Source organism: Ipomoea triloba, chromosome 2 (genome assembly GCF_003576645.1).
Source record: "Ipomoea triloba cultivar NCNSP0323 chromosome 2, ASM357664v1".
NCBI classification, from domain to species: Eukaryota; Viridiplantae; Streptophyta; class Magnoliopsida; order Solanales; family Convolvulaceae; genus Ipomoea; species Ipomoea triloba.
In genome coordinates, this window is record NC_044917.1 from 3,504,343 (window position 1) to 3,522,542 (window position 18,200).

The following is an 18,200-nucleotide window of genomic DNA, read 5'->3' on the forward strand; positions in this document are numbered from 1 at the left end:
TCTTCCATTTGGTTCATGAAAAGCTTTTTCCACTTGAAAATATTTTCTAAAGAATGAGGAAAAAGTTTTCATTAGCTCACCATTGGTATTTTGTTTTCCATGAAAAAGGTTTTTCAATGGAAATTTAGAACAATTTTGTTGGTCCTCATAGAACTTTCTTAATTATTGTTAGTGTTATTATTATTATTATTAGGCAAAAACTTTTGCGAGGTCATTTTATAGTTCCTTAGACGGGTCGGGTCAAGATGACAATGCAATATTTATTATATTGAAAAATACTAATGGATAATAGAGTGTTTATTACTTGTATGACTAAAATGTAATACTTTTACATTTTGATTTTAAAGTATTACATTTTCTCTAATAAGTAATAAACACCTGCCAAATTACTTATAAGGGAAAATATAATACTTTTAATGAAAAATGTATAAAGGTATTACATTTTTTTTTTCAAAAACATTACATTTTCCCTTGTAAGTAACCAGTCGTTATACTGTGGACCATGGTCCACAATGCATTATGGACCATGGATCATGACTGATACTGTAGTTGTGTTGAAAGGAAACTGCAGTTGCGCGGAACAGAGGTCGTGTCAACCGTCTGGAACTGCAGTTATGTTGAACTGATACTGTAGTTGTGTTGAACGGATACTACAGTTGTGTTGAACGGATGAACGGTCTTTGTTCCGCGCAACTGCAGTTTCCTTTCAACACAACTACAATATTTTTTCAACACAACTACACTATCCGTTCAACACAATTGCAGTATCAGCCATGATCATGGTCCACAATGCATTGTAGACCATATGGTATGGTCTACAATGCATTGTGGACCATGGTCCAGAATATAATTTGCGATAAGTAACATCAACTTTATACAATCGTTATATCGTGCACCCTGGTCCAAAACGACGTCGTTTCGATGTTAGTGGACGCGGACGCAAATGACTCTAAGGAATTCATTATCTATAATACACATAATCATTATCTAGAATACATAGAACGTTTGCCTAGAATACACAGAATGTTTGCCCAGAATACACAGAATATTGACACAAAATACACATAACTCATCCTCCTAACACTCGAATGTACAAACACATCACAACATGTGTTAATAACATGAATACACAGAATATTGACACAAAATACACAGAACTAATCCTCCTAAACATTCGAATGCACAAACACATCACAACATGTGTTACTAACATGAATACATAGAACGGTTGTCTAGAATACACAGAATGATTGCATGGAATACACAGAACAATTACTTATAATACACAGAAGAATATTGACACAAAATACACAGAACTCATCCTCCTATCATTCGAATGCACAAACACATCACAACATGTGTTAATAACATGAATACACAAAATATTGACACAAAATATACAGAACTCATTCTCCTAAACATTCGAATACACATACACATCACAACATGTGTTACTAACATGAATACACAGAACGGTTGCCTAGAATACACAGAACGATTACCTAGAATACACAGAATATTAACATAAATGCACAGACCGCCCGAAACGGGAAACATGATTTCCAAAAAAAAGGACGATTAGTTTACAATGCTCAAAACGACATCGTTTACGTACGTGATACACATTGCTGTGTGCACCGTGATGCACGGTATAATTTGCCAACTTTATACATGATTAGTATTACATTTTTCATTATAAACATCATATTTCCATATTGGCTGACCTAACTCACAGATAAGAATATGTGAGACAACCTCAAACAAGCGTAACCAAATAATGAAATCAATGTTCTCAGTAGTAACTTTTTTCACCAATAATTAATTTTTTTGATAATTTATTTTCTATAAAATTTCAATTTTATTCCTTCTTAAATATTTTACATGAATCAAACAGGCGGCAAAGATTTTATCTACCTTAATTGGTCAAGGTTTATTTTATTACTCCATATTTTTTTTCCTTGAAGAATCCGTACATGGTACATGTTTAAGTACAGGGGGGAGAAGAATACACGTATGAAAATTGTGGGCAAGTAGAGTACATATGTATATGATATTTTGGTGAGATAAAATAATACAAAAAGGAAAAAAGTGGGACCCAAAAGGACACAAGAAAAGTGGGGCCTAACTTTTCACTTTCATGAAAGGGACAGGGTCCCACCCTCACAACTCCATTTTCTCTCTCTTGCACTTTTTACATATTAATATATATTTTTAATTATTATCCCATTTCTCTCTCCTGCACTTTTTATCAGTTTATTAGTTATTTTAAAGTATTATCCCAAACTCCCATATTTCAACAAACTAGCACACAACTAGCCAGCAGAGGTGCGAGAGATATATATTGAGAGAGAGGGAGAAGGAGAGAGAGAGAGAGAGAGAAAGGGTGTCTGGAAAGGTCTGATCTTTCTGTTTTAGGGTTTTCATTGTCCATGTGAAAGCTGCTGAGAAAAAAAGGTTATCTGTACTTGTCTCTGTTCTACCGTTTTCTTGGCCTGCTTCACAGTTAATTTACGCAAAAAGGTAGATTTCTTTCAACCTTTCTCCCCCTTTTTTTGCCATCTCAAATGGGGTTTCTGTGTTCTTCCTCTATTAGGATTTAGGAGTTGGGTTAATTTTTACGGTTTGATCCGTTTCTGATTTTGAGGAATTTTAAAGCTCATGGAGTTCTTTGTATTGTTTCGTCTGTTCCTAAATTTGTGAACTTTGTATGGATTTGAAATTTGTAGCCTTTTTTCGGCTTGAATTCTTGAATTTTTTAATCGGGTTTCGTGTCTTCACTTGTTAGCTGGATTTCTCCTTTTCCAGTTCCTGTGTGTGGTATGTATTTATTGCATTTTTCTTTATTTGGGTGAAATGAATGATTTAATTGAATGGAAATTTTAACAAATTTGTAAAGATCTAATTTTTATTACAAATTCGTGAATTTTTGGAGTCACTTGGTCAGGAGACTGAATTTTTTCATTTGGGTTTCTGTTGATTTTGAAGATTAGGATGGCCAGGAACAAATGGCTGTGGTTTAAATTCTTCACCTTTTTGTTCTGATTCTTGGGAATCAGTTTGTTTGGAGTACTTTTCTTTTTCTTTTCTGGAGTAAACTGATTGGTTGTTATTCTATTGGCATCTCATATGCTTTTTGCTTTTTCATTTTTTTTTTTCCATTTTCTGTAACAGCCGCCAATTTGATCCTATGTTACAGAACAACCTTGTTTTAACATGTCAGAGTATGGATTTTAAAATTTTAGTTTAGGACAAAAAGAAAACATTGTGCAATACTTGAGATGTTGAATCTTTGTTCTTTGGATTTTTTGTCAATTTCTTGCTATTATTTCCAAGTTATGGTGCAATTGTCTTGTTTTTATTTTATTTTATGTATCTGTATTCTGTGCTCTCATTGTAGTTGAGTTTTAGTAATGCCGATTCCTTTTCCTTGTAGCAGTGTGGGGAGTGATTGTTTGTTGGAAGTCTTCATTCGTAAGCTATTCTATTCGAAAGGATAGTTTCAAGCTGAAGTTCTGAGAATTGTGAGCTTGCTGGGCTTTGATCTTGAAAAATCGAAAGAGAGTAATGGGTTATATGTGTGAATTTTGCGGGGAGCAGCGATCTATTGTATATTGTCGGTCTGATGCAGCTTGCTTGTGCCTGTCCTGTGACCGGAATGTTCATTCTGCAAATGCCCTTTCACGGCGTCACCCCAGGACACTTGTGTGTGAAAGATGCAATGCACAGCCCGCTTTTGTGAGATGCATTGAGGAAAGGGTATCTCTTTGCCAGAGTTGTGATTGGGCGGGGCATGTTAGTTCTAGCACAGGTTCGACCCACAAGAGGCAAGCAGTTAGTTGTTATTCGGGCTGTCCTTCAGCTGCAGAACTTTCTAGTATGTGGTCATTTCTCTTAGATTTCCCTTCAGTTGGTGATTCCACTTGTGAGCAGGGAATGGGTTCAATGAGCATCACCGAGAACTGTCCTAGAGATAGCCAAGGACCCGAAGGAAAGAATGTCGCTCAAGATGTGTCTGCAGTGGATGATGCTAGTGCCATGAAAGCCGAGAATGAATCCAACATTTGGATGGCACCGTCAGTGCTAACTGTAGACAACAAGCTGCAGAGCGTGGAACTGCCAACTGGAGCTACCATTCCTACTAACTCTACTTCACCGAAGGTAATTTAGTTTTTTGACCGATATTTTTCAGTTAAAAGAATAAGATTGTGGACTATTTAACAACTTGTCGGCTTGATTTTGCTGGCAAATCCATGTTTATGTTGGCACTTGTACATATCCCGAGCCTATAGCTTGTGGTCCATTTCACTTTGATATGCGTACCTGCCTGTTAAGAAGAGTTTGTCATATGACTTGCCATTCTTCAGTGACATTTAACAAATACGGAGTAGTGATTTTTTGCCATTTTGGGCTGTGGTGGATGCTTTTGTTTCTTTTTTCTTTTTTTTTTTTCCCGGTTTTCACTAGTAGTACCGTTTTACTTTTTTCTTGGAACTCTATATCACCACTTGTCAAAATTTTTCTAACTTTGCCTTAGACTTTGGCTGAACCAAGGCCTTTTCTAAGTGCACATAGGGAAGGGAGTAAAAAGGGCTTCTTATGCTTTTATATCTTGTGCATTGAACTTTTTAGATTAATCTTTCTGCTTCATTCTAACTTTTCATCAATTCTCGAGAATCACTTGGCCTTTCTATCTCGTTTACATTCAGGTTTGCTATTCTGGAGCTAAAGGCCCAAGTTTCTATGAGGATGATCCTTTTAATATGGATTTCAATGTGGATGAAGTTGATATAAGTATGGAAAATTACGAAGAACTATTTGGCATGTCTCTTAATGAAGGGATTGATGACTTTTTCGGAACAAAGGAGATGCCTGCTGCTGATTCCAGTTGTCAGGGCGCAAATGCCGTTGAGGTTGTTGTCATATTGAACTCTGTCTGCCCGGTTATTATTTATCTTACATAAGTAACTATTTGCAAGGCTCGTAACTGGACTGCATCTAGATAAAATGATACTTCATAACAATGGTGTTATTTATAGTTCATGCTTAATTACCTCCATTGTTCTTGGTGTTTTTAAATCCTCCATGTTAAGGTTTATTGTTGCTGAAGCAATCAATTCTTTCTTTGATCTTTCGAGTTAAATATTTTCAAGTCTTATGCTTTTTTCATTTGGTCCTAATTCATGAAGTTCAGTCACCTAATTCTGTTGATTATTTTTGTCTCGTGATCTTTGTAGGCCTAATTTGCCTCGTCTAATGTGGTTGTAGACTGAGATCTAGTAATTTATGCTAGGGGTTATCAATCCCTTCTTGCTGGCAAGTGTTTGTTTGCACGTGCAATTTCATATTTATGCCTGCTTGTCTCTGATTCTTTATAATTCTTGAACGACCTTTCAAGTTGTGAATGTATATAGTCGTACTGATATCTATGCACAAAGCACTGAAATGTATTGATTCTTTCTAGGGGGCCTCGCTCGGACAGGTGAATGCAATGCAACCAGCGTGCAGCAACGCTGCATCTGCGGATTCCATGATGAGCTGCAAAACCGAACCGAACTTCTGTTTCGCTAGACAACAGTCCAGTCTCTCGTTCTCTAATATCACTGGAGAGAGTAGTGGTGGAGATTATCAGGACTGTGGCGTTTCCTCGATGCTCCTCATGGGAGAGCCGCCGTGGGGCCCCTCTGGTCCCGAGAATTCATTCCCGTCATCCAGCAGGAGCGATGCTGTATTGCGCTACAAAGAAAAGAAAAAGACACGCACGTAAGATCTCTTTTCCTTGAAATTTCAAAGCATCTGAACGGGGCCCACCATTTATGAAGTTCATAAACGGAGGGCTCGTTTTTCTTGATGTACCCGCCATTTATGAAGTTATGATGGTTATTTGCTCGTTCATTTCCAATACCATCTATTTAGTCGTGTTCTTATAATGTTATATAGATTTGAAAAGCACGTGAGGTATGCTTCACGCAAGGCGAGAGCTGACGTTAGGAGGCGTGTGAAGGGGCGGTTCGTCAAGGCTGGCGATGCTTATGATTACGACCCTCTCAGCCCAACCAGAAGCTACTGAGAGTAAAAATTTTATCCATACACATAAGGAAAGAAATGATCCAAGAAAATTTGGAAGAATTTATCTACATTTTCTTGCAAATGGCTGTTGCAATGACAGATTTTGTGATTCTAACACAGGGAATCTCGGTTCCTCGAAGTGAGAAAACATTGGGCATGCAAAGAACGATGCTTTCCTCGCACAACATCAATCAGATTCAATATATCACGCAAGATGGATCTCCTCAGATTCGATGACACAACTAGACAAAAACTCTTCCCTGGGCTTATCCCGCATGGATTCAAATCACAACTTTGGCCTCCTCTTTTCACACAAACGAACGATGATCAAGTTTATACCGAGAATTCAGTTCAAGATCCCATGTTTTATTTGCCTTGATCATCTAACAGATGGATTCGGTTTCTGGTTCAGCCTCAGAGGATTGAAAAAACCGCCTGTAATATTTTTTTCGTTCCTCTGTCGGTCTGTGTATATATTCTGACCAGCATGCAGTATTTAGGAGTTGAGTGACGACGATATCGATTGGTTCCCACTTCCCAGGATATATGACACCAAAAGAAAGCAAAGAAACTTAGTATTGTAATTTTTTCATTTGTTTTGTGGGAGACATGCATTTACATGTTGTAGCTAGGTTGTCTGCTATGCCATTCAACACAGATTATACAATAATGTTCTCAAATATATGTATATATTGTAAGTTGCTTGAGTATGATCATGATTTTTTTTTTTAATACTATTGATTCTGTTACAATGCAGTATTTGTTCATAATCTCAACTTACTGAAGCATAAAGAGTCAATATTATCTTCGAGATTCGAACCCACAACCTTCATATGAGAGAGTAACTTGGTGCTATTAAATCACAAGGCTCATGAAATATAGGATCAATAATATAGTTTGATGAAATTCGGAAATTTATATTATTATATACTAATAATAAAAAAGAGGATGGTGGGAAAGGTCACAGGAGGTCCACTTTTGATAGCACCAATGTAAATTGGAAAGGTTGCAGAGTCACAGGACCTCCACTTTTTATATGGTACCAAAAGATCGACCACATCGGCTATACAGAGGAGAGGAGTTGTAGTGTACTGTGGTGTACACTGTAGTGCAAGTGCATATCCGTTTCTTGCTCGCCAATGCAGCATTAAATGATGGATCATATTATTCGTTACAACAACTTTTTCCTTCTTACAATCTCACCAAAAATATCGCCTCTACCTCTTACCTCTACCACACCAACCGCCATTAAGTGGGGGGCAGATGAGCCACAGGCTGACACAACTAACATCATTCAATCAACCACATCCAGATACAAGAGTTTATGGGCAGCTCAGTTGGTCACATTGATGAAATTTGAAAAGAAATATAAGAAATTGAGTCTCATTCGCGACAGTGTGGGGGTAACCATTCAAACTGAGAGGCTCTTTGTGCGCAATAAACAAATGTCTAATCTCTGTATTCAATTGTGCTATCATGATTTATATATTCAAGATGCTCTTTCGGGTCGGGACGTGGGGATCCTTGGGTTGGGAATAAAGAGTTCACACTATCTAATATAACTCATGAGTTGCGACTCTATTGAATCGAGATGTGACCCATTACCAATAATACAATTCAATTTATTTGCTTATTCTACTCGGTCTCATGTATTTTCCTTATCACTCCTTAAAAAAATTGAATTATATTTATATTTATATTAATGTAACTCCACTACTTTTTTAATAGGACAAATGCTATTAAAAATTCTTCTAAAACTCCATTTAAAGTTAATTTATCATTCACACATTACCTATTTTAAGAGTATGATATATAATTTCAACTAAAAACAATTTGAATTCATCTTGACCCAACTTAAATTAAAAATGTACCCTACTCAAATTATTATATTAAAATGGACACTCAAAATACGCTAATTTTAGTTATTTTACCAAGAATAAGGTGATGGAGGTGGACACGTAACGTATGTAAAGGTAGGTAGCTAGAACTGCGTAACGGCAGCAAGCTAAGTAAGGTAGCATATGTATACGTTATGTTGCCACATGGGCATATACTAATACTAATACTAGTTCTAGTTGCCAAGGACCTTGTGGTTTAGTGGCATTAAACCCTTTCTTTCATACGGGAGGTGGTTGGTTCGAACCTCAGTTAGTTATGAACAGATACTGCATTGTAATAGAGTTAATAATATTTTTTTAAAAAAATTAGTTTTAATTATAAAAGAAGGGAATTTTCAAAAAAAAAAAAAAGTTATAAAAGAAGGGATCCCTTCCCTTGGGAAGCCTGTCCCATATATGCATTCTTTTCATTTTATCAGCTTTCCCTTTTAGGTAGACATGTAACGTGTATGATTGTGCACACACATAAGTACGTGCATTTTTGTAAAATATTTTTATCATGTCTTAAATTTTTTTTAATAGGTTCAGATATATTAAAAAAAAAATTATTACAATAAAAAAACTAAATCAAGAATTAACTCTAAATTGCAGACTTTCTTGTAAATCAAAACACTAGCAACTTACCAATTACATAATCTACAAAATCTAAAATTAGTAGAATTATTAACTAAAGGAACACGATAATCTTCGGCAATTTTTTTTTTTTGAAAAAATAATCTTCGGCAATTAGTTAAACATTCCTTTTTTTCTTTAAAGAATTAAATTAATTACGACATTAATCATTATTTATATTAATATATTAATAAAATAGAAATGCAAGGAATCTGTGAGAAAATATTGAACGAAATCGATGCCCAGAAATGAATGAAGGGTATACACAACAAACGTGGAGCTCTTCAGCCTTCAGGTACAATTAGTTAATGAAAGAGAAATTTTTTTCAAAAAATCTATAGAAAATCTTCAGCAAATATTGTATGGTTATCAACCTACATACCTCTTTCAATTAGCCCGGCCCATCCATTAATTATAAATACGAAATGGGTCCTTCTAAGATTTTTCTCTCTCAACAATTTTGTAGTACGTGTATATATATATATATATATATATATATATATATATATATATATATATATACACACACACACACTCTCATGATCAAATGAGTTACCCTTTCCCATGTGTCTGTGTGGACAGATCTGAACCATTGAATCAATTAGAAAACAATAGAATGAAATTTATGCTTAAGTGAAAAATACAATGACATTTTTGTAAATATGTAGAACTTGTAGGAAGATTTTTTATTTTTTTTTTTTGAAAAAGCCATATTAAAATGAGTAGAATTTGAAATAAAAGATGTGGTGACATTTTTGTAAAGGATTATGTTACACACTCTATTTTTTATCACTTACAAACCAACCACTACATTATGTGGCAAAATCTTAGCCATTAGTAAAATTAAAATTACAAAAGGAAAATTAATGTCTAGGATTTTGACACATCATGGTGTAGTTATTTTGTGAGTGGTAAATTGATGAGGTGTTTAACATTTTTCTTTTGTAAATATGCAACAGCTTTTTCATCATTTAGGGAAAAATAGTGAGAAAATATCTATTGTTTTGATGTAAATACACATGAACAGATTAGGAAGGATAAATAATATTTTTTGATACATTAAATTTATTAACTTATGTTAGACTAATCTTAAGTTATCATAACCTATTTTTGCGTGTACACTTTGTGCACAAAGAGTCTTTATAATTATTTTACCTACATTAATCTATATGCGCTCTAAACACGGATTGTTATATTATAACTAAAAAGAATGCAGCATAACTATTTTTTTTCTTTTTTTTTGTGAAGAATTAGATGGGAAAAGATTAAGATGGTATTGGGCCACATCCTGCATAAAAGTGGCCACTAAGTGCAACTAATTAGGAAGAGATAAGTATCCTTATGACGTAAGGAATGTGGTGTTTTATACCATGATTAAGAAAAGACATATGAGAGACATTGACCAAACTCTCAATTTCTTTCTTTCTTTCTTAATCGTCTCTGATCTGTATCTGAAACTCCATTAATTTGTGTCTGCAAGTCTGCAATTCTTCCTCAAACCCACAACGAACATTAATTTCAGCAAACTGACGAATGTGTGGAGGGGCCTGAGAGCGTTTTATGGCATAAATGCGAGGGGGGTGGTCTCTTTAGGTTGATGAGAGGTCCCCATCATTAGCCATTATCAATACAATACACCACACCACTCCTTTGAGATCGTACCACTCTCTACCCTTTCTTCTCCAATACTAAAAGTAGTCATTTTATCAAGTTCTTGTATGTTTAAAGCCCTCCAAAATCTCCTGAGTAAGTCCCCCAAAACACCCACCTTTTTTTTTTCTTGATCTTCCATTAATACTTTTTTTCTTGTTGTTGTTGTTCTCTTTTCTTTTTGGTTCATGGGAGTCTTTATTTTGCTATTCTGGGATATTAATGCCTCATTTTCTGTTGCATTTCTTGATGGGTTTCACATGGGAAGTGAGAATATGATCTGTGATTGGATCTCAGGTTCTTGTACTTTTTGAGGGCTGTCAACTTTTAGTGACAGTAGTGGTTCACCAGTCTTTCAAGTCTTGGATCTGTGTGTACTGCACTTACTGCCTCATCTTAAGGATCAGGATTTGGTGTGTGGAAAGCACTGCATAGGGTAGAAAATGAAATAAGATTAAAGTTGGTTTTTTTTTTTGTTGATGAAATGCCTTTCTTTTAGTTTATATATATTTATCTTGAATTTCCATGATTGAATTACGGCTTTTGCTTCATCATATTCCTTCACCTGCTCTGTTCACTAAGGTGGGTTCCACATCACACTGTGGTTGTTGGCCATCACATGTGGGTGTTAGGCCATACATATCTGTATCCCTCTTCCTTGAATGATGCCTTCTGTGACCATAGGATTTCTTTCATATAAGGAATATGCCACTTTCATCTGCAAGTGTCTGATTGGCTCATTGGTGTGAGCTTTTTCTGTGTTTCTTATATGGTTTCCATTTTCTGCCTTCCCTTTGCAGATCCTTTGTATCCTGCTTGTTCATAGGTTTTTGCCGAGAGGAATCTGCTTACTCAGCTTTACAAGCCATAAGGTAAAATTTTTAATCTTAATTTCTCACTGCTATTCATTCATCCAATCTTAGTGTTGTTTATGACTCCCTTTTGGCCCCTATGTTGCTTGGAGAGATTAATTTGATTTCTATGCTCCATATTTGGCTTGTTTGGTCATCCTGTTTCTATCTTTCTTCTAGCATAATCCTTAAAAAGGTTCGATTTTTATGGGTGGATTCCAAGTTTATAACTTTTTTCCATTCTTGTCTGCTGATTATGTTGATGAATATGCAATATCTGCAATAGAATTTACTCGATCTTCTACTTCTCAACGAGGGAAGTATATTGATCAAGATCCCTTTCCAAGTGCCAAATCTGGGATAAGAAATGAGTGTTTCAACCTTTAGTTGAAAATAGATGCGTTCTGAAAGTTTTCTTTCCCTTAATGGTATATAAATAGAAGTTTTCTTTCTATCAATGGAAGTTTTCTTTCCCTTAATGGTATATCAATGGAAGTTTTCTTTCCCTAAATGGTATCAATGGAAGTTTTCTTTCCCTTAATGGTATCATCGGAAGTTTTCTTTCCCTTAATGGTATATGAATGGAAGTTTTCTTTCCCTTAATGGTATATGAATGGAAGTTTGCTTTCTCTTTAATGGTATATCAATGGAAGTTTTCTTTCCCTTAATGGTGTTAATGGATTTTTGTAACAGTTGCTTGTGTACTGCTTAGTTATTCGAACTTATCTTCGTATTTTCCAAGATTCAATGGTTTCATTGACTAGGTTGAAGTCGATTATGGGTCTCTCAACTTATCCTACTCCAACTGATGCTGGTGTGCTATGTGTGATACTGGTGAACACCGCCATATCCATCTCCATCGTGAAGGAGATAGTCCGGTCAATCCTTCATGTCATTGGCATCCGGATAGCGTTCTGGGAGGAGTACAACGTTGAAGGGCCGTTGGACGCTTTTGAATGTCGGGGAGCTCCCTCGGAGTCGTACATGGAGGAGTTCCGCAGCAGAACTCCTGCAGTCCCGTATGATTCGGTCTGCTGCATCTCGAAGCACCTGGAGCAAGAGTGCCCTGTCTGCCTCGCGGAGTTTGCGCCAGATGCAATGGTAAACCAGTTGTCTTGCGGGCATGTTTTCCACGCAATGTGTCTCGAGAAATGGCTCAAGTATTGGAATGTTACCTGCCCCCTCTGCCGGAATTACATTATGCCTCTGGACGACGATGGTGACACTGCTCCGATGTGAGTGAATTTTTGTTTTGGTTGTGTACGATGTTTTGTGGGAGTTTGTATGTATAGCACAGCGTGGTAGTGTACAGGCTGAGTGTTTTTAGTAGCTTGTGTACTTGTGTTTTCTGGCGATGTTTGCGTCCTTTCACAGTGACGGGTCTCTTGTGACCAGAACTCTATACATTGCCGGATATGTACTATGATCGCTGTTTAAAGATTTTCTTTTTTCCATCCTCTTTCTTTTGCAGGAGCAACATATAAATCTCTTCTTAGTTTGAGTTGATTAGCTATGAATAATATAAACCATAGTTTGAGTTGATTAGCTATGAATAATATAAACTGGTTTATTTTCTTGTGGTCTTTTACCGGCTAAACTCACAAAATGAAATTTACCTAACTCGAATAGTGATTGTGGGTTTTCCCATCACTCAAAAAAGGACATTCAACAGTCATGCTCAGAAAGATACACAATTCAAAACCAAGAAAATCATAAAATGTTCTCAAACCAGCATAGGCAGAAAGGAAATGAAGAGTGGAAGAAGAGGGGTAGGCGAATGTACAAGAAGCAAAATTTTTACACAAACTCATCTGCGTTAGAGAGATATACAACGCACATTGCGCCATTTGAGGTCATAAAATCACCTCAAATGGCGCAGTGTTATACTGTATTTGCCATAACAGTGTAGACTATCTAAGAGATTAGTAGTAGTATACGACGACACGTCGATAGTGAGCTAAAATTGCAGGATAGTGAACATACTGAGATAAAATTTCAGCTGGGCTGAAATGGTTTCTCATACTGACATCTTTGAAGGGATACAAGAGGATGCCCGAAGCTGTATTCGGCTCATGCTCATCTCCATGCTTCTATGAACCATGTCTTGCAATAATCTCTTGGCTGTTTCGGCAGCTTTATCTGCTCCATCGACATGTGCAGCAAAGTCGTAAACTATTCTCTCCAGCATCGAGCATGTCAATCTCTTTTCGGGAGGGGAATTGCGAAGCAAGTCCAGAAGAGTTCGAGCTCTCTGCTGGGCTAAGGGAGTGCCTTCTGCAGTTAAACGTAAAAGACCTGGAATTGCCCCTTCTTTGAGTATGAGCTCCCTATACTTATCTCTGCAGCTCTGGCACAACGATAGCAAAGCTCCAACTGCATGCTCTGTACTAACAAGAGATCCGTCTTCAACTGTCTCTACCAGTGTTAGTATCCCACCGTCTACATTTGTAATCGCAATCCTTCCTTCATCAGAATTGGAAAGGATTTCGAGAAGCACTGTGGTTTTCTCAGCAAACTTGGAGTATTTCTTGCATTCTTTTAGAAGATTTATCAGAGGGAGCACCGCTTTAGCATCAAGAACCAGCTTAGGATCTTCGTTGCTGGTGGAGAGATTGTGGAGAACTGTGACAGCATCAACTCTTCCTTGAACACTACCGGAGCTGAGCATCTGAGTGAGAAGCGGTGCAACTCCAGATCCTGCTATAGCTGGCTTGTTGGAATCAGCTGTTGACAAAGTCAGAATAGCAGCCGTTGCCAATTCCTGCAAACGACCATCTTGACACTTCAGAAGCTCCACAAGAGGCGGGATAGCACCAGTTGAAACTATCCCGACCTTGTTTCTGGTAAACATTTAAAAGAATGAATATAAATTGACTGGAGTGGATTAAGCAGATAGTTCAAACCCTGGTAGATTAAAAAAAAACAACAAAACTGAAGAAATCAGCTGACTGCACCAAGCAAGGAGGTGCAGAACCAAGTATAAGGAACAAAATAAATCATGGATATAAACATGATGTATAACTACTTACAATGGTAGCCAAGAACCAACAAGTTAACACTTAAATCTATGTGCAAGAAAAATGAAACAGAAACCATTCTGAACCACGAATATGAGTCCAGACAACAATAGAATTGAATCGTTTTTCTGCAAAAAGTGATGATATATGTCTATATATATATGAACTCTAGTCCAGGGTGAAAAAGATATTAGAATTTATAAATATTTATTATACGATTATGATTTCCACCATACAACTCAATCCCCCAACAAATTTTCAATGTAAGATAACTTTAAGTTCAGCTCATGTGTGATATTCAATATATGGTGTAAAGGTATTAATTGACATAAACGCAATTCAATTCAATAATATGGATTTTTTCCAGTTGAGCTAATGTGCAATCAATATGAACGCTGCAAAAGTTTCAATTGTATTTATTATAGGATTATGATTTCCACCATACAACTCAATCCCCAACAAATTTTCAATGTAAGATAACTCAGGTATGATATTCAATATATGGTGTAAAGGTATTAATTGACATGAACGCAATTCAATTCAATAATATGAATTTTTTCCAGTTGAGCTAATTTGCAATCAATATGAACGCTGCAAAAGTTTCAATTGTACTTAGAAATTAGCACTAATTGACATGAGTTTCAATGCAATAAGATGGATTAGTGATTTGTTTAACTTCAGAACAAACCCTAGAGATTTTAGTATTTCCAATAGAAGAGGAAAAACACAGGAATTTCGATCTCTCCAGATCCAATCTAATGCATGTGTAATATTAAATCCACTACACAAAAAGCTAAAGAGGATAATATTGGAGAGCAAAAAAGGAGGGGAATACAGACCGGTCGTTACGGACTGCAAGATTAAGGAGGGCGAGAAGAGCGGCTTCGCGGGCGGGCAGAGAGGAGGAGGAGGGGCAGAGCATCTGGACGAGAGGCGGAATGACGCCGGCGGCGGCGAAGCGGGAGCGAGTCTTGGCGGAGGACGAAGACTTCCTGACCAGCTTCCGGATGTCCCTCGCCGCTTCAATCTTCGCCTCCTCCGAGTCTCTGCCGCTCCTCAGCCTCTCCGCCAGCTCCTCGATTATACTCTTGTTGCATCTGCCGTTATTACTGTTCTTGTGCTTGCCCAGCTCCTCCTGCTCCTCGCATTTCAACTCCTCTTCCGGCTCCACCGTCCTTAAAACTTCCATTACTGAATCCTCATCTTCCATCTCCCTCTCTTTCATTTACAGAGGAGTTTATTCATAAACTTTTGTGTATTTATAAAAAGGCTAAATGATGAAAATATTAAACAGCACGAAACTTTTGTCTTTTTGTCTTTCCGCCCATTTTAGCAGACTTTTAATACGGGGCAGCTATTAGCTATGCCTATTAGCCAGTTACTTGTTAATTGATTAATTATAGAATAATTAATATTTAATATTTTTTCTCATAACTCTTTTTATTCCTAATATATTATAAATTAATCAAATTCACCGTGTTAAAAAGAAATTTACTCTCTCCATCTTATTTTATTTGTCTTATTCGATTAACAAGCTTATCAATATATTAAAAATTATATAATAATGCCAATTACTATACCGCCAAAGGCCTTGTGGTCAAGCGGCACCCGGTGAGTGGGTTCGAGCCTCAGTGGAAGCATTTGTTGACTCTTTGTGCTTCAGTAGGTTGAGAAAGGAACAGATACTACATTGTAAAAGAATTAGTAGAACTCAAAAATAGGACAACTTGTGTACTTTTTTTTATTAGTTCATTCAAAGAATACAACAAAGTATCATAGCTGGTACTTTAAAAATGATGTATACAGCCTGCAGGCCATTACAAATTGCACAAGCACTCATGTGAAGTATTGAAATCTTTAAAGCAAGTTGCATGTTCAAGATATATATAGAGAGTATTCAACTGCATGATGATTAGTGTTATAATATTTTATGCAATCATGGTTTAGGATACTTTGTTATGAAAGAAAGTGAACCTACAATAAATATGAGTATAATATCTTTCTCTTAAATGACCGACGGAGGGAATAGAGCATAATTCTAATACTTGAATGTCATAACTCAAAAGTTTAATTCTTGCCAATATTATTTTGGTCGAGTTTGTCACCAAGTCTTAGCTTCTTAGCGCAGTTTATACCTGCATACTCTTGAGTAATGGTTGCAAACTTCATTTATCATCATCACTAAGTCAAGTCACTCAAGTTGTTGGTTCGATAACCACAAAATTTCAAGTTCAACTACTATTGGGAGCAATCTATTATTAGTTTGAACCAGTCAACTATGGGGTACTTAAATTTATTTATCTCAGTGTGGTATTTTACGTGCTAGAGTGACAATGCTAGATTTACTCAGTACACATCCTCAAATAGTAAATGTAAGTTTTCATCATTATCTATACAAAATGTAATTATTATCTTAATTAGCGGACCAAACTAAAGTCATTGAGGGCATTGAGGAGGTATATATATAAGTGTATTGTGGGGTGGGTGGTCCCTGATGTAACCCTAAATTTCTTGTCTTAGGTAAGGAAGAAACCACACCTGTGAATTGTGAAATGGAGATTGAACCTAAAAGCCAATTCAAGCAGGCCCCACCTAGCCCAAACAAAAACATATTGCTAATCAAACTTTTGCAGTGATTGTCGTATGCGCCTATCGTACCTGTACTGCTGTTCTTTTAACCTAATCTTAATTGGGAGATTGATTGTGTTTTGAATTATTGAATGAATTTGACGTCACCCCCTATCATCAATTCAATCACCTATTATATTATATGCCAAAATTTGTGTTAGTGAGAAAGGATTTTGTGTCTAAAGAGTATCGTTTTAATTTATTGATTGATGATACTTCAGTGAAAAAAAAAAACAATAAATATGCAACGAAATTTCATTAATTTTTTTTAAGTAAATAAACTTTTTAAAATATACATGTACTATAAGATGAAAATAAATGAATTAAATTCATTGGGGTGTAAATAAGATTATGTTAGTCTCTTCTAACTTAATTTATAAGAAAATGTTTCGTTATTTTTTATGTCTTATATACTATAAACATGATTAATTTGTAATTTTAATTGACTGGTTAATAAAACTTGTGATAAGATAAAAAGAATACGAATGCATTAATGCATTATTGAGTGTCGTGTGAGTAGATTGCGCCGTTCATTACGAAATAGCGCAGCTGGCCGGGAAATGGAATGACCAAATAACAATCAACAAGTGAACCAACCAATCAACGCCATATGGATACTTTGTTTGGGTAATGTTATCTATGATTATTATAATGACATTTTTTGTTTTTGTTTTTAATTGTGAAGAACACAATTAAAAAATGGTATTTGCAAAATCTGTATCGCAACTCTTTTTGATGGTTGGTAAGTAATTAGTTAAGCATATACTCCTTTTTAAAAAATAAAAAATAAAATAAGTTTATGTGAACTTTTAAATGTACATCTTAAGTTAAGCTTATTATGTAATCATAATTAACAAAAAACCACAATGACGTAAATCAATTTAGGTTGTTCATAACTTACCTACAGACAACTCCCACAAAGAGATGTCATAATTCCAACCAAGATGGTCAGACTGTTGACTTGATAACCACAACGTTACAAGCTTCACTCTTAATGGGAGTTACCTATTGACATTCAATCAATTTAACTGGGGTTGTCTAAGAAAATATTTGTAATTGCTATCTAAAGATGTGCACTAAGTCAAATAATGAAGTAAACTAATATAAACAAGTTTTAACTCATTTGAGAGACCATATACTCTTGTTATTACTAATTCAAGCCAGCATTTGTTGACTTATTTTAGCATTGAATTGTATACCATGCATATTGTATTTCTCCACTTCAAGTCTATATATGACCGAGGATGTTCTTGTATAACGTTGGAATTTCCACCACCAATTAAAAATAATAATAAATTAAAGAAAGGTAGTTCAAATCAATCAAGACCATGTATTTCCAACAATCCAACCGAAATGTCGCATAAAGACCTGGCCTTGAATTTGTTAATCCCAATGAAGGGTTGGAAATTTACTATTAAAAATTTTACAATGTTATCTCTTGTTTTAAATAAATAAAAATAATAATAATAGCAACATTT

The 18,200-nt window shown here is 35.8% G+C and overlaps 3 protein-coding genes across 9 annotated transcripts; 2 read left to right on the forward strand and 1 right to left on the reverse strand.

The window, feature by feature from the left end:
- The first annotated feature begins 2,291 nt into the window (after positions 1–2,291).
- LOC116010655 (zinc finger protein CONSTANS-LIKE 9) lies at positions 2,292–6,798 on the forward strand. Of its 4 annotated transcripts, none has more exons than XM_031250148.1 (6): positions 2,292–2,520; positions 3,437–4,158; positions 4,707–4,910; positions 5,462–5,760; positions 5,938–6,095; positions 6,187–6,798. In XM_031250148.1, exons 2-5 carry the CDS (start codon positions 3,565–3,567, stop codon positions 6,065–6,067), a joined length of 1,227 nt encoding a protein of 408 aa, XP_031106008.1. In that variant the 5' UTR covers positions 2,292–2,520; positions 3,437–3,564; the 3' UTR covers positions 6,068–6,095; positions 6,187–6,798. The 4 variants fall into 4 exon arrangements, with proteins under 4 accessions (XP_031106008.1, XP_031106007.1, XP_031106006.1 ...); XM_031250147.1 differs by having other exon boundaries at positions 5,938–6,069; XM_031250146.1 differs by having other exon boundaries at positions 3,434–4,158; positions 5,938–6,798.
- Positions 6,799–9,969: 3,171 nt separating this feature from the next.
- LOC116007956 (probable E3 ubiquitin-protein ligase XERICO) lies at positions 9,970–12,534 on the forward strand. 4 transcript variants are annotated; one of them, XM_031248618.1, is made up of 3 exons: positions 9,970–10,322; positions 11,027–11,098; positions 11,820–12,534. In XM_031248618.1, the coding sequence occupies exon 3, from the start codon at positions 11,825–11,827 to the stop codon at positions 12,314–12,316; it is 492 nt and encodes a 163-aa protein (XP_031104478.1). In that variant the 5' UTR covers positions 9,970–10,322; positions 11,027–11,098; positions 11,820–11,824; the 3' UTR covers positions 12,317–12,534. The 4 variants fall into 4 exon arrangements, with proteins under 4 accessions (XP_031104478.1, XP_031104487.1, XP_031104483.1 ...); XM_031248627.1 differs by having other exon boundaries at positions 9,971–10,322; positions 11,842–12,534; XM_031248623.1 differs by lacking the exon at positions 9,970–10,322 and adding an exon at positions 10,404–10,662.
- Positions 12,535–12,847: 313 nt separating this feature from the next.
- LOC116007983 (U-box domain-containing protein 2) lies at positions 12,848–15,386 on the reverse strand. Its single transcript, XM_031248638.1, has 2 exons — positions 14,934–15,386; positions 12,848–13,917 (listed from the first exon to the last, which is right to left on the reverse strand). Exons 1-2 carry the CDS (start codon positions 15,317–15,319, stop codon positions 13,095–13,097), a joined length of 1,209 nt encoding a protein of 402 aa, XP_031104498.1. The 5' UTR covers positions 15,320–15,386; the 3' UTR covers positions 12,848–13,094.
- Positions 15,387–18,200: the final 2,814 nt, after the last annotated feature.

Coding starts and splice junctions, on each gene's coding strand:
- LOC116010655 (XM_031250146.1), top strand. CDS start 3,565: ATGGGTTATATGTGTGAATTTTGCGGGGAGCAGCGATCTATTGTATAT. Junction 4,159..4,706: donor CTAACTCTACTTCACCGAAG/GTAATTTAGTTT, acceptor GTTTACATTCAG/GTTTGCTATTCTGGAGCTAA. Junction 5,761..5,937: donor GAAAAGAAAAAGACACGCAC/GTAAGATCTCTT, acceptor AATGTTATATAG/ATTTGAAAAGCACGTGAGGT.
- LOC116007983 (XM_031248638.1), bottom strand. CDS start 15,319: ATGAAAGAGAGGGAGATGGAAGATGAGGATTCAGTAATGGAAGTTTTA. Junction 13,918..14,933: donor CTTGCAGTCCGTAACGACCG/GTCTGTATTCCC, acceptor AATGTTTACCAG/AAACAAGGTCGGGATAGTTT.
- LOC116007956 (XM_031248618.1), top strand. CDS start 11,825: ATGGTTTCATTGACTAGGTTGAAGTCGATTATGGGTCTCTCAACTTAT.